Source organism: Lytechinus variegatus, chromosome 13 (assembly GCF_018143015.1).
Source record: "Lytechinus variegatus isolate NC3 chromosome 13, Lvar_3.0, whole genome shotgun sequence".
Lineage (NCBI taxonomy): Eukaryota > Metazoa > Echinodermata > Echinoidea > Temnopleuroida > Toxopneustidae > Lytechinus > Lytechinus variegatus.
In genome coordinates, this window is record NC_054752.1 from 5,740,195 (window position 1) to 5,753,813 (window position 13,619).

Consider the following 13,619-nt stretch of genomic DNA (forward strand, 5'->3'; position numbering starts at 1 on the left):
TGTTGGCACATATTGACAAGCCCCCCCAAAAAAAAAAAAAAAATAATAATAATAATAATAATAATTATAATAAAAAATAGAATAACACAAATAAATAACTAATTGAATAAAATAAAATAAGATAATAATAAAACAGATAAAATAAATGAATGTCTGGGACCCATTATCCTACTAAGAACAAAGCAAATGGGAAATTCTTGCCAAATGGGAACTGTTACATGTATAAAAAAAATAGGTGTACGAGGAAGGAAGGAAACCTTTTAAACCATGATTAAAAACTGAAAAGAGCTACGAAATTGTTATCTTCAATTCTATACAAATTGGATACTCTTCAAATTGGAGATTAGATATAGTACCAATGTTTCCTCCAATAATAGTGACAGGAAAGATATGGCGGTAAAACATCACTTTCCTTCTTCCTCCTATGAAATAAACACTTGACTTCTCATTCTGTCCGTGTTATCATAATGCTATCGTTTTCGCTCGTATTAAAACTGACTTTCAAACGTTACTCGTAACACCCGCATAATAATTTACTTGGTTGTTCCGCGAGGTAAAATCCGCAACCATTACAATCAATTATTGCATTGAGTGAACAATGCTAAATACGGACATGGCCTGTCAACTTTTTATTTCTACAGCCTGTGCACTCATGTATTTACTTTTGAATTTTGGAATGTGTAAGTATATGTACATATTGTGATATACACAGTTTAAGCGTAAGTTTATGAAATAAGCTGTATCTTATCTGCAAAGCTTCAAAGAAAAAGTTCAGCGTCGTGATAAGTTGGTCTGAATAAAATCAGAAAGGTTAGAGAAAAAGAAATTGGTCAAGGTTTCATAAAAAACACCAAAGAATAAATTAGTAATTGTTTAAGGTATATTTCAAATATATTTATTTAGAGCATACTTTAAATCTCGATCATAGTTTACAAAAAACAGTGGAATTCCGATTGAATAATATTCATTGGTTACACAAATCAGTGATTTTTTTTATTCAAGCATAACCGGCCAACTGTAATTAAATCTGAATAAGTAAATCACCCGAATTCGTTAACTCCACACACATATACATTTAAAGTGGAAAACCTGAGAAAAGTCCACTGATGTGGCGCCGCGTAATTCTCAAATTCGAAACCAACTTAAAAGTCATTCAGAATCTTGCTTCTTTGATGCCGACTACTGACGACTCATTACCAATGAACATTTTGGGCCCGTCATACAAAGAGTTACGATTAATCTGATCAATCGCAGCTATATAACGACGGCCAGCAACGTCCTTATCTATCATGCATGTTTGTTCAGGATATATTCTCGCTATGAATTGTGATATATTGTAATCTTTTAATAATATACATGTATATTTTTACTTTGTAAATATGATGAGTCTTCGGACTTTTGTCATGTACCATTTTCACAATAAAACCAGAATTGAATTGAATTGATGTATATTCATGCTTTCATTGTTTTCTTGATAATTCACTTTGCAAAAAATTGCCAAAATATGATTTAAAAAATCGAAAGATATGCAAAACATTAAAGTAAAAAAGATGAAAAACCGAACATGTATTTATACATAAAAAATAGAAAGGGAAGACAGTTTTACTAAAAATATATGCAAATATTTTCTATTCGAAAATTGTGTATGAGAAAATGTAATTTTAATGCCAATACATGCATAAGAATAGTCACTAAACTATTTTATTTCTTGTCAACAGTTATTAAATTATCTTGAAAACAAAAATACTTAAAGCAATAGGATGAGGCTATACTATAGGTTTCCTATCAATAATAAAGCAATACGAAGAAAACTTCTTTAACATTCCTTGGTGTTAAGATTGTAGTTGCAAAAAAAAGGCATGAGAAAGTTTTTGAAGTCAAGGTTGATGGCCACAATATTATTATAGATCTAGATCTGCAACATTGAAATAAGCACGTTTTTTAGATCATAATATTTCTGCTGAAAATCCATGCTTCTGATGATCACAAACACAGGAAAGCTTATGTGGGACAGTGAATTAATATTTCTCGGAAAAAATACCTGACATTTGATGGAATTCCGTGCTTATTTTCCATTCCTCAGCAATTACGCATTTGTTCCAGAGTCACGTGGCACGTATCTTTGTTCATTAATACAAACGCTTGAGTGGTAATTTTATTGGATTCTGTTCGAACTAATTTTGAGACCGTTACCAAAACTGGTATTTATCTTGAACTTCACGTGGGAAAAAATATAAATGACACTTATAACATATAACATACCAATATGTACAAATCCAAGATGGCGGCCGTATCGGTACGAAAGGAATCAATGTTATTCTGATACGTTATAATCCATTTTTACAAAAATGTATAATTTTCAACTTCTCCCCAAAATCATTTCAAAATTATACGATGAAACTGATTAAGAGACATCCGAAGATCACCCTCTCCAACTCAAGATCAAGGGGAACTTTCATGAAGGGATCTCTTCAGAAGTATTTATTTTTAATGTTTTGTACAATAACCTGATTCCGGGAGCCTTCTTAATTAATCACCTGTATACATTTAAAATCTCCATTTGTCCCTTATATTCTCTGACCTGTTACACTAAACCAGAAACAAAAACGTTGTACGGTTGCGTAATTCGTAGATTTTTTTTATTCCCTCAGGTCAAGATGTTTCTACATCAGGGGATGATGTCTTTGACGGATATCGTTATGTTGTCTACCATGGTTTTGATGGTGTCTACGGAACTTTCTCAGGCGCACGTGCTCACTGTCAAAGCATTGGAGGTGCTTTGCCCATCATCACATCAGCTGCACAAAACGTACGAGTAAAATCTGGTTTACTTTCTACGATAACGAATCCAGGACACAAAATAGGACACGTCAATGAAGAGGGTAGCTAGCCACAATGGGAAAAGAAACTACACTGTATTGTCTAATAAATAGTGTTGCTCTTTGAATAGGCATTTATATAGCGCCATCTATCTAGAAATATTCTATTCCGAGGAGCGTTGTTATTATTTTTATTATTCCCCCCGGCTTTAGATCGAGCTGCCTCTCAGCGCTCATGCATTCAAGGAATTAAATCCTGCCGGGAACCCATTCACCTCACCTGGGTCGAGTGCAGCACAATGTGGATAAATTTCTTGCTGAAGGAAATTACGCCATGGCTGGGATTCGAACCCACGACCCTCTGTTTCAAAGTCAGAAGACTTATCCACTGGGCCACAACGCTCCACATATTCTTATTATGAACACGGTGCTGAATGATTCGCTACACGACTGACGAGCAATACACTGCGATATAAAATAAACGCAAAAATTGTTTAACCTCGCAGAATACTGATGCAAAAAATATCAATGAAGGATCGAGTTAAAGTGAGAAGGGGGTTGACAGAAGTTGTAAAATAAATTAAAAATCATTTGAATTCGTTCTCCAAGCCCTATTTCATGTACCAAAAAGAGTGTTTGAAACTTTTTGTATATTATGGCATAAATTAGGATAAGGAAGGAAATATTAGCAGCTATCCGGGTGCAAAAATAGAATCAACAAATATAATCAAAATATGTATATATATACATACATATATATATGTGTGTGTGTGTATACTGTATATATATAAGAATACTTAAATCCAATTTGTACAATCATCTACAGATTTTAATATACAATTATTTCCTTTGTATTGAATACTTACCCATTATGTAATGCCTATTCTGTTGAATTTACTTGATTACGTCCATTTATGCAGGAGTTTATTGCCTCAAAGTTAACCTTTGGGCAAGGAAATTATTACATTGGCTTAGAAGATCTGGATGGGAATGGCCAGTACAATTGGATTGATGGAACGACACCTGGGTATGTACCAATGTATCAACGGAATGCATATATAACCCTGTATGCTTTGTTTATCTGATAAAATGAGTATCAGCATTGCGATTCTCATTCTTATTACTATTGTAGTAGGCTGATGCAGCCCCTCCCCCCTTCCGATCTCAGTCGTCGATCATGCGATCGCGACGAAAACTGCATTTGCATTTGCAACTCTACAAGACCTAGTTTGATTGTTAAAGGCAGTGTTAAGTGAAATAGGGCGACAAGTTGTGGTCCCCTCATCCACAAATTGTCGCCTTAATTAGGTGACAGTCTGTGGTGTCAAATTTTGCTCGAATTGTCGCAAGGGGGGGGGACGATTTGTGGTTCAATTTAACATGCCTGGACTGGGCGACATTTTGATAAGTAATCAAACCTAATGCTGATGGTCTGCTCGACATTAAGAGTAAATTTTTTTATAAAAAAGGTGACAGCCATGTTCCATTTTAATCAAGCTAAAAGCTAAATAATTTACATTCCCCATTGTGTCAAATATACTGCACATTTGTCGAGTAAAATATTTTACGCAACTTGAGTATGTTGTGTCATGTTTTAACCAACAACAACAGCAACAACAACAATCAAGTTCAATTTTCCAAACATAAATACTTAACATGTTACATTCCCCATTGTCCCAAATCTTTTGCGCACTTGTTAAGTAAAATGCTACACATTTACATGGAAATATTTACACAACTTGCCCTGAGTCAAGTTTTACTCCAGCGACACCCATGTTCTATTTTACGAAGGTATATAGCAAACAAAATTGTACTCAATATTGAGTAATCATCTTTAGAGTGTATATCATACAAGGGCGCCGGAAGCGGGGGCAGGGGGGGCACTTGCCCCCCCAAATAATTTTTTTGGGGGCAAAACGAGATTCCCCCCCCCCCATGTGCCTCCCTGAAAGTAGAAAAATGATAAATTATTTCAGGACAAAAGTAAGCGATGAAGGCACTTTTCTGCCTAAAAATTGTCATTTCTATTGTCAAAAATGAATTTTTTTATCATAGTAAGCCTCGCATCTTTTGACGAACAGTTCCTTTGTGAAACATACCTTTGATAAGCCCCTTTTCTATCTTATTACAGTGTGATAACGTTTAACCTTTTAACGAATACATTTCAGACTAAAACCGAATGGCAAGCTATTTTTTTATATCTAAACCTACAAATTATGAAAAGGATGGATATCTTCTTAGATAAATGATTTGATTTTATATATTTCGATCTAAAAAAGTGAAGAAAAAAATCAAGCACGTTTTGAAATAAAGAGATGGCTGTGTATTTATGCAAAGCGCGAGCGATTTTTTTTTTATTTTTATACTATGACCTGCAAGTTTTCTTTTGTCCAATTATCCCCCTCCCTTCCATCATTCAACTTTCTTCCCGGTCCTATCTTTCTTCTTATTTTTCTCCTCATCACCTTCCGCCGCTTCGCCCCCTTGATCTACCTATGATGACCCCTCCCACGGCAGGAATTTTCTTTAAAATGGAATATGAAAGTCTCGTTAATAGAGTGTTTAAAAACAAATTTTGGGGGATTGAACATAGTTAAAGTTCACTGTGAAGGATTAATCATAACTCATGAAAACTATTCTGAGTACGCGAACAATGAAAATATTCTTATATTCCAAGTAAATTTGGAATAAAGGGAAAGTGAATTGGCTTAACAAAGGTATGATTTTACTGGGTATGGAACATTCTCGTCTAAACCGTCTATGCACTAAATTTACTTATAAGTATCCAAAGGCGATTTTCTTTTTCGTCATTTTCATTAGCTATGAAATTGACAATGGCCGTCGATGTTCTCAATGTCATCACTCTTTTTGGCTGGCATATAGGGCTAGATGCGAGTTCGAGAATAGTTAGACCGGTGAGCCTTTTGTTTTCCTAACCAAGTTCTTAACAAAACTATCTGCTTATATAATACAATATTTTGAAATTTGAGGATACATATGTATAATTTCGATTTTGAATTATGTATTTTTCCATAATAAAAGAGCACAGATATAGTAGGGGGGCATTTGATATAATGCCCCACCCCCTTCCCAAAATGGTAGGGAGGACGCGTCCCCCCTGGGATTTCCTCCCGTGGTGATGGGGGAGCTTTTGCATTTTTCGAGAATAAAATTGAAGGAATTCGTGCACACTTTTGGTGAATTTTACCCTCTCGATCGGCGGCCCCGGCTGCGTACGGTCATGTTTGTCATCTTAAAGTTCTTAAAAGGCCTATATTACATTGGTTTGAAACAACTTCGTTTGCAGTAAGGCTCGTAATTTTCTGGAACTGCGACCCTGATCAGGAAGAAACACCAGTCTGGGTCAGAAGGGAGGAAACAGAAGGAGCAAAAAGAACTCCAAGACTGTTTAATTCTCAAGAAATTTATTTTTGAAAGCTCTTAGAAACGCAACTTTTATACTCAATTTTTACCAGTCCTTACCGTGGGGGGTACCACACGCTCTCCCGCTCGATCGCTTCGGTATCTCACGCTGTCAAAAATATTGTGCCCCCCTCGGGATTTCGCCTCCCCCCAAAAAAAAAATTACAGTGTTCCGGCGCGCCTGATATCTTTTATATTACATTGTTAATTGTTTGGTTTCCTTATATGTCTTTATTGGAAAAAAAACTGTTAAATACCCTCTCGCAGTGGCATACCTGGCATATTTCGAGACATTTGGGATCTTGCTGCTAACAGGGCTGATATTTGCTATCGGGCGATTGCACTTTATTGTTTTTCTTTTTTAATATCATTCCAGAAATGAAATGTTTTGGAGCGTGATCGATATATTTCTAGTGGTAATTGCAATGTTTAAATAAAAATACTTAGGTGTTTACATTATGTTCCCAAATTCTGCTCATTTGGAGACGTTATTAAAGGCGTATTTGAAATCAGTTCTATTCATGTATTGATTTGCATTCGTTTTATTTCAATATACACAGTAAAAAAAGTAAATAAAAAATAAATATGAACGTGAAAATATATGCGACAGCAATATGATATATAACTATATTTGGGGAAAATCGCTCACTCACTGGCAGGAATGTCAGGAGGTTGAGGGTATTAAGGTTGGAGGAAGATAGATAGGTGGAAGAAGGGATCCGGGACATAGGATAGAAGGGGGACGGTAATAACCAGAGGAATGTGTAAGCAAGGGCATGACTAGGCCTTTTACGGGGGGGGGGGTGGAGGCCCTTCATTACCGACAGATACCGACTTCGAGTTGATAAGAATAGAATATTTTTTGGGCACTTCGAATTGGGTTGATCAATGTATTTTCGTAGAATGCATATTACTCACGGTTTTATTTTTAGACGAGGGCAGACTTTTATAAGTAATAAAAATTGTTTTTAATGTCTATTATTGATCTCAAGACAGAATTAGATATCGAGTGAATATTAAAGCCTTTTTATATTTATCTATTTATTTATTTTTTTTTGGGGGGGGGGGTGGGCAAAATGAATCGTTTCATATGCGACAGCAACATGATATATCGCTAGATTTGGGGAAAATCACTCACTCACTGGCAGGGAATGTCAGAAGGTTGAGGGTATTAAAATTGGAGGAAGATAGATAGGCGGACGAAGGGATCCGGTACAAATAATATAGCGGCGGTAATAACCAGAGGAATGTGTAAAAAAAAAAAGGTACAGCTAGGCCTTTTCCTAGGAGGGGAGGGGGGGGGGGGAGGTGGTGGCCCTTGATTACCGACAGATATCAGTACCGATTACCGACGACCAAAACTCATTAATATCGAACCCAGGGCATTTTGTGCACTTAATTACGAATAGGATGGGTACTATCTTACTTAATAGATTATGCGAGCGCGAAGCGTGATCTAAAAAAATAATATTCCTAACTCGATACTAGACATGCATTTTTACAGGATGGGCATCTCAATAGTCGTGCTGGTGCGATGAATTAATTGATTGATGCGAGCGCGAAGATTGAGCTGAAAATATGAGATATTCCCTCACCCCCCCCCCCCTGAAAAGTGGATTTTCTATGCACCCCTTTTTAAAACTATAAACAAGATGGCAGTTGAAAACAATTAATTTGTGTGAGCGCGAAGTGCGATCTGAAAATTCTTGATATTTCGACCTAAAACATTGACATTCTAAGCACTTCATTTATTATGAAGAGGATGGAATTTTATGCGAGTGCGAAGCTCGAGCTAAAATATTTGATTTCCGACCTAATAACTTGATATTCTAAGATTTTTTTGTAACCGTGAACAAATTGGTTTCTAGGTATATATATTTGATATATTTGATTATTCATATTCCGACCTAAAAACCGAACAGGATGGATATACCCAAAAAAGTTATATGTGAGCACGAAGCGCGAGCTGAATTCTTTTATATTCCGGCCTAAGTATTGGATAAGCACTTTTTGTAACCGTGAACAAATTGGTTTCTAACTAATCAATTGACGAGAGCGCGAAATGCGAGCTGAAAATGTTTGGTATTTCAACCTGAAAACTAGACATTGTTACGATACTGTTTGTTTGTTTGTTTGCATTTATACTGCAACAAATACCAATGAAAATTTAGTTTAAAATTTGATTTTCTTTTTTATTAGAGCAAATATAACAATCATACAGTAAACAAAATAAAACCGAACATCTTGCATGTCTTGAAGATTTAGATGTGCAATCCAAAGTTATGATAGCCCTGTATTAAATCCAGATAAGATCCAAGTTGGTTGGCAAAGATTCCTTAGAATTTAAAATGATAGCCATGATGAAACTTTTGTTGAAGCACATTCGTGAAGACGATGTTGATTTATGATTAACAGTCAATTTCAGCAATCCATAGGTTGAAAAGCGATCATTAAAACAGGTTGATGATCTCGATGAGAACTGAGTATTCCTCTCTCAAAATAACTGCAAACAGTTCATTGACGGCATGCAATTCCACAGAAGCTAATTGTTATATTCCCTTTTTTCTTCCTTTTTATTTTGCTTGTGACTCGTCAGGGGGTGGGGGCAGTCTGCCACCCCCTTGACATTTAAAAAAAATCGAGTTGATTAGAATAGAAGGATTGTTTGGCACTTCTTATTGGGTTGATCAATGTATTTTGATAAAATGTATACTTCTGACGGCTTTTTTTTTTAAACGAGGTCAGACTTTTATTTTTAATAAAGATTGTTTTCATTGATCATAAGACAGAATTGAATTTCCAATGATATTTATTAAGGTCTTTTTATATTTATCTATTTATTTTTTGCAAAAGGGAATCGTTTCATCAAATTTGTTTGTAAGATACTCACGATACTAGAATATGATTCATCAACATTACTTTGATGAAAACACCAGACTACGTTTTGCTGTTCAAGGAAAATGACTTGCGCCATGCAAAACATTAAGTGGTGGGGTATAAAACTTGGTGAGATAACACACAAACAAAATTAACTTAGCTGCCTTCATTAATAAGTCCTTTAAAAAGAAAATCAGCAGCGAGTTACTTCCTCAATTTTCGCCCAACGCTCACGATACTAGGGACATAATAATGTATATCCTTTCGCTATTGTGTATTATTAAGGGAAAAATAACTACCCATCACATCGTGTTTCCAACTGAGATTCGATATAGGGACTTTCATCAGATCTTTGATTTACTATAAACTCTCTCTATGAAAGGCTATATAGAAAACATGAATGATGTTAAAATCTGGAAAGAAACGAGTCGTAACGTCTTATGTTATCTTGGATATATGTAAAATCCATGATGAGTTAAAATATAGCCTACTTAATCATGTTAATTGGAACTTAGATACCGACTGATGTTAAGAATGTGCTTAATCGTTCATTTGTTTCGAAGGTATTCAAACTGGGATAGTAATCTATTCTCCCTTTCAAAACCATACTGTGCTGTGATGAGGTCTAGAAATACCCTTAATGATGCTGATCATGGACGTTGGAATCGAGTAACATGTACGTCATCAAGACGACGTATCTGCCAAATGCCACTAGGTAGGTGTTATAAATCACTTTGCATTTTACTCTCATTGTAAAGTGCATGATTACAATTATCCTCATTACGACACCATGATTATTATTATCATTATTACTAGTAGCAGTAGTATTATAATTATCATATTATTATTGTTGTTGTTATTAGCATAATTATTAGGTCGTCTGCCATTATCTTACATCACCACACATTTTTGACACATTTTGATTTATTCTTAATTATATTTTCATAATTATCTAGTTTTCCTACAATTTTGATGCGCGCAATGTCTTGAAATCTGACAAACAAAATTGCCTTTTGGATGTTTATTTTATGAAGATTAAATGTTACCGAAACTTTAAGCACACTGTTCTAATGTCAATAATGATATTTTATTTGAATACATCATCATACAAATCAATTACACCTCTGAATTTCGATACATAATATGAGACGAACACTTCACGCATAAATGTCAAAATCAGATTGCGCAGAAAACGTGGACAAGATTGGTTCGTGATACGGCAACCGTGTGGAGCGTTGTGGCCCAGTGGATAAGTCTTCTGACTTTGAAACAGAGGGTCGGGTTCGAATCCCAGCCACGGCGTAATTTCCTTCAGCAAGAAATGTATCCACATTGTGCTGCACTCGACCCAGGTGAGGTGAATGGGTACCCGGCAGGATTAATTCCTTGAATGCATGAGCGCTGAGAGGCAGCTCGAGCTGAAGCCGGGGTAATAATAGTAATAACAACGCGCCTCGGAATAGAATATTTCTAGATAGATGGCGCTATATAAATGCCTATTATTATTATTACGGCAACCGTGCCTATTCGCCTATTGGCTCGGTTGCTTTTTTATTCTTCGTTAAGTTTCTTTCACTGATCCCTGAAATGCGAGATTTTTACGTAAATTTCTGGGCAGATCTTTTCTGACGCATGCATTCGTAATTCCGAAGGTTCGTTAGTCCGAAAATGATGAACGAACCTAATTTCGTTCTCGGACTAACGAGCCTTCGGAACAACGAACCTTATTTCGTTTTCGGATTAACGAACCTTCGGAGCATCGAACCATATTTCGTTTTCGGATTATCGAGCCTTCGGAATAATGTCACAAATGTTCGGATTAACGAACCTTTTTACGTGTTCGGATTAACGAGCATCGAAGTATAGGCAATTTACGAACCTTCGGAATTACGAAGTGTAACCCGTTTCTGATATGCATCATTATTTATTGTTTGTAATCTGTCACTCTTTAAAACACTGACTAGACCAGCAAGTAGTCAGCTGGGTGCAAATGATAAGTCTCTTTTCTAGTAAGAAACTAGACTAGAAAATAGTCAAATATGACTCGAATAACAGTTGCACCCAGTTGACCCTATATTAACTAGTATTTTTTCTCATTTTAAGTGTGCATGCGTGAACGATTTGCTAAGCTGCTGGTCTCAAATTAAAATGAGGTTCTATTTCACCTTAAGGCAAAATTTGTGGTAAAAACATATTTGATAATTGGGATATCTAAAAATAGGTTTCCGTTTTTGTGGAAATCACTATATACTAGCCAACAAAAACTGAGACCGGGAACACTGTTCCTTTGTTAACATGCTTAAAGGTCAAGACTACCCCAGGATAATGTTAATTGAATGAGAAAAGGAAAAATCGAACGAGCATAACACCGAAAATTTTATCAAAATCGGATATAAACTGAAGGTCAAGTCCACCTTAGAAAAACGTTGATTTGAATCAATAGAGAAAAATCAGACAGTGCTGAAAATTTCATCAAATTCGGATGTAAAATAAGAGAGTTATGACATGATAATGTCATCAGTTCCTCATTTGCATACTGACCGAGATGTGCATATAACTGTTTTTTGTGAAATGAAGCGAAACTTTAAAGTGCCATAACTTTACATCCGATTTTGATGAAATATTCAGTGTGAAGCTTGTTGAATTTTTCTCTTTTTATTCAAATCAAGTTTTTGTTGGGGTGGACTTGTCCTTTTAGAAAGTTATTGCATTTAAAGTTTCGCTTATATTTCACAAAACAGTTAGATGCACAGCTCAGTAATATGCTGATGAGGGAGTCGATGATGTAACTCACGATTTCATTTTGTTTTTGTTTCAATTGTACAATTTTCCAATTTTTACAGCTTTGACAATAATGACCAACCTGACCGAACCACAAAATGTTAACATAATGGTAATTCAGGGAGAATGTAACTTATAAAATGCAAAATAAAAAAAGTGAGTTGATGTCAGAATATGAATATAACTTTTGTCTAAAATTAAGCGAAACTTTGACATTCCATAACTTTCTTATTTACAGCTGTTTTTTATGAAATATCAGTGTTATGCTTGTTGGATTTTCTCCGTTTATTCAACTCAACTTCTTTTGGGGTGGACTTTTCCTTGAATGGGAGCTATACACGACAGGATCTGTGGGACGTATTATCCGACAAGAGGTGTGTCATCCGACAGAAGCTGTAGTCATATAATGCTCCCCAGATACTACTGGGTAGTTGCATTTAACAATGTTTAAGGTGGTGATTATAATTGCATAAACGGATGCGAGTGGGCCATATTTGAGCCTGCCGTACCGGAACGGTTAAATGTCCATTCTAGATCCATTTTAGAGCACAGTTCGCTTCACAAAAAAAAACTTCCGGGGAAATATGGCAATATGCGTTGCTTTCAATATTGTCTTAACACGATTTACTTGAAAATATTGTCAACTATAAAACAAGTAGTTTTTTTTTTTGGGGGGGGGGGGGTGATCTCTGATGAATATCTGAGTTCCAAATTGCATTTCATTGATGTTTGGGTAGTTCTTTCAATAAAACGTTTACGTATATCATGGAATCTTTGTCAATAATTATACGTGGATACATTGAAATCAGTCTTCCAGAATTGAGTCTTGTGAAGTCAGGATTGGATGTAGGTACAGTATATGATTACGTTAAGATAGTGTTCGATTTTTTTCACTTTTAATATATTCTAGTGAGAATAAACAGGACAGATGAAGCGATTCCGCAGGGAGTGGTAGAAGTCTATTCTGGTCGTTGGGGTTCTGTCTGCCTTGATCATAGTATCACAGAAAGCGATGGACATGTCTTGTGCCGGACGATAGATTATCCGGGACTTGTTTCTTGGCATGGAATCAGTGCAAGGAATGATATTTCAATCTCCGACGTTGCACTGAATTGCACCGGCTCCGAAAAAAGCATCAACGATTGTAAATACAGTACGGATGTCACCAATTGTACCAGTGTTTTATATATTCGTTGTCAGCCCGCAGGTGTGTGCTCTTACGTTTTTTTTTTTTGATTACTACAATAACATTATAGTACAAATACCCATGAGATAAAACAATCTTATATGACTCTTCCAACACGGAAAACAAATGCTATTGAAAACAAAAATAATAATGACGATGATAACTCGATACTACGAAAAATAATTGTCACATGATTGCAGATGTCTATGCAGTCAATTTTTTTTGTATTCAATAATTTTCTATGAACTGTTTTACCTTGTTATTTTGTTCTCCGAATCCTCAATTGTTCCTGAAATGTCTACATTTTTTTACTACTGTGTATTTTTGTTTCGAACAGAATATTGACATATTTCAATGATCCAGTAAATTCATAGCATTGGAACTATTAGAAGGTTTGATAGGAAATAGTAATGTTAAACATACTAGATAGTACTTGATTTTATGACTTTTTTATGAACCCCCTCCCCTTATGTTCAAATATTTCCATTGATTGTCATTGCGATTGGAAAGAGTATTATCGCCTATAATTTCGG

General features: G+C 35.5%; 1 protein-coding gene across 2 annotated transcripts in view; it reads left to right on the plus strand.

Moving 5' to 3' along the window:
• The first annotated feature begins 440 nt into the window (after positions 1-440).
• Positions 441-13,619, plus strand: part of LOC121426444 — a 55,379-nt gene continuing 42,200 nt past the window's right edge. Inside the window, exons 1-5 of one of the 2 annotated variants that reach the window (XM_041622745.1) lie at positions 441-680; positions 2,652-2,809; positions 3,740-3,846; positions 9,683-9,834; positions 12,811-13,107. In XM_041622745.1, coding sequence (XP_041478679.1) covers positions 599-680; positions 2,652-2,809; positions 3,740-3,846; positions 9,683-9,834; positions 12,811-13,107 — 796 coding nt within the window. In that variant the 5' untranslated portion in view covers positions 441-598. The remainder of the gene's footprint in view (positions 681-2,651; positions 2,810-3,739; positions 3,847-9,682; positions 9,835-12,810; positions 13,108-13,619) is intronic. The other variant, XM_041622746.1, reaches the window with a different exon arrangement.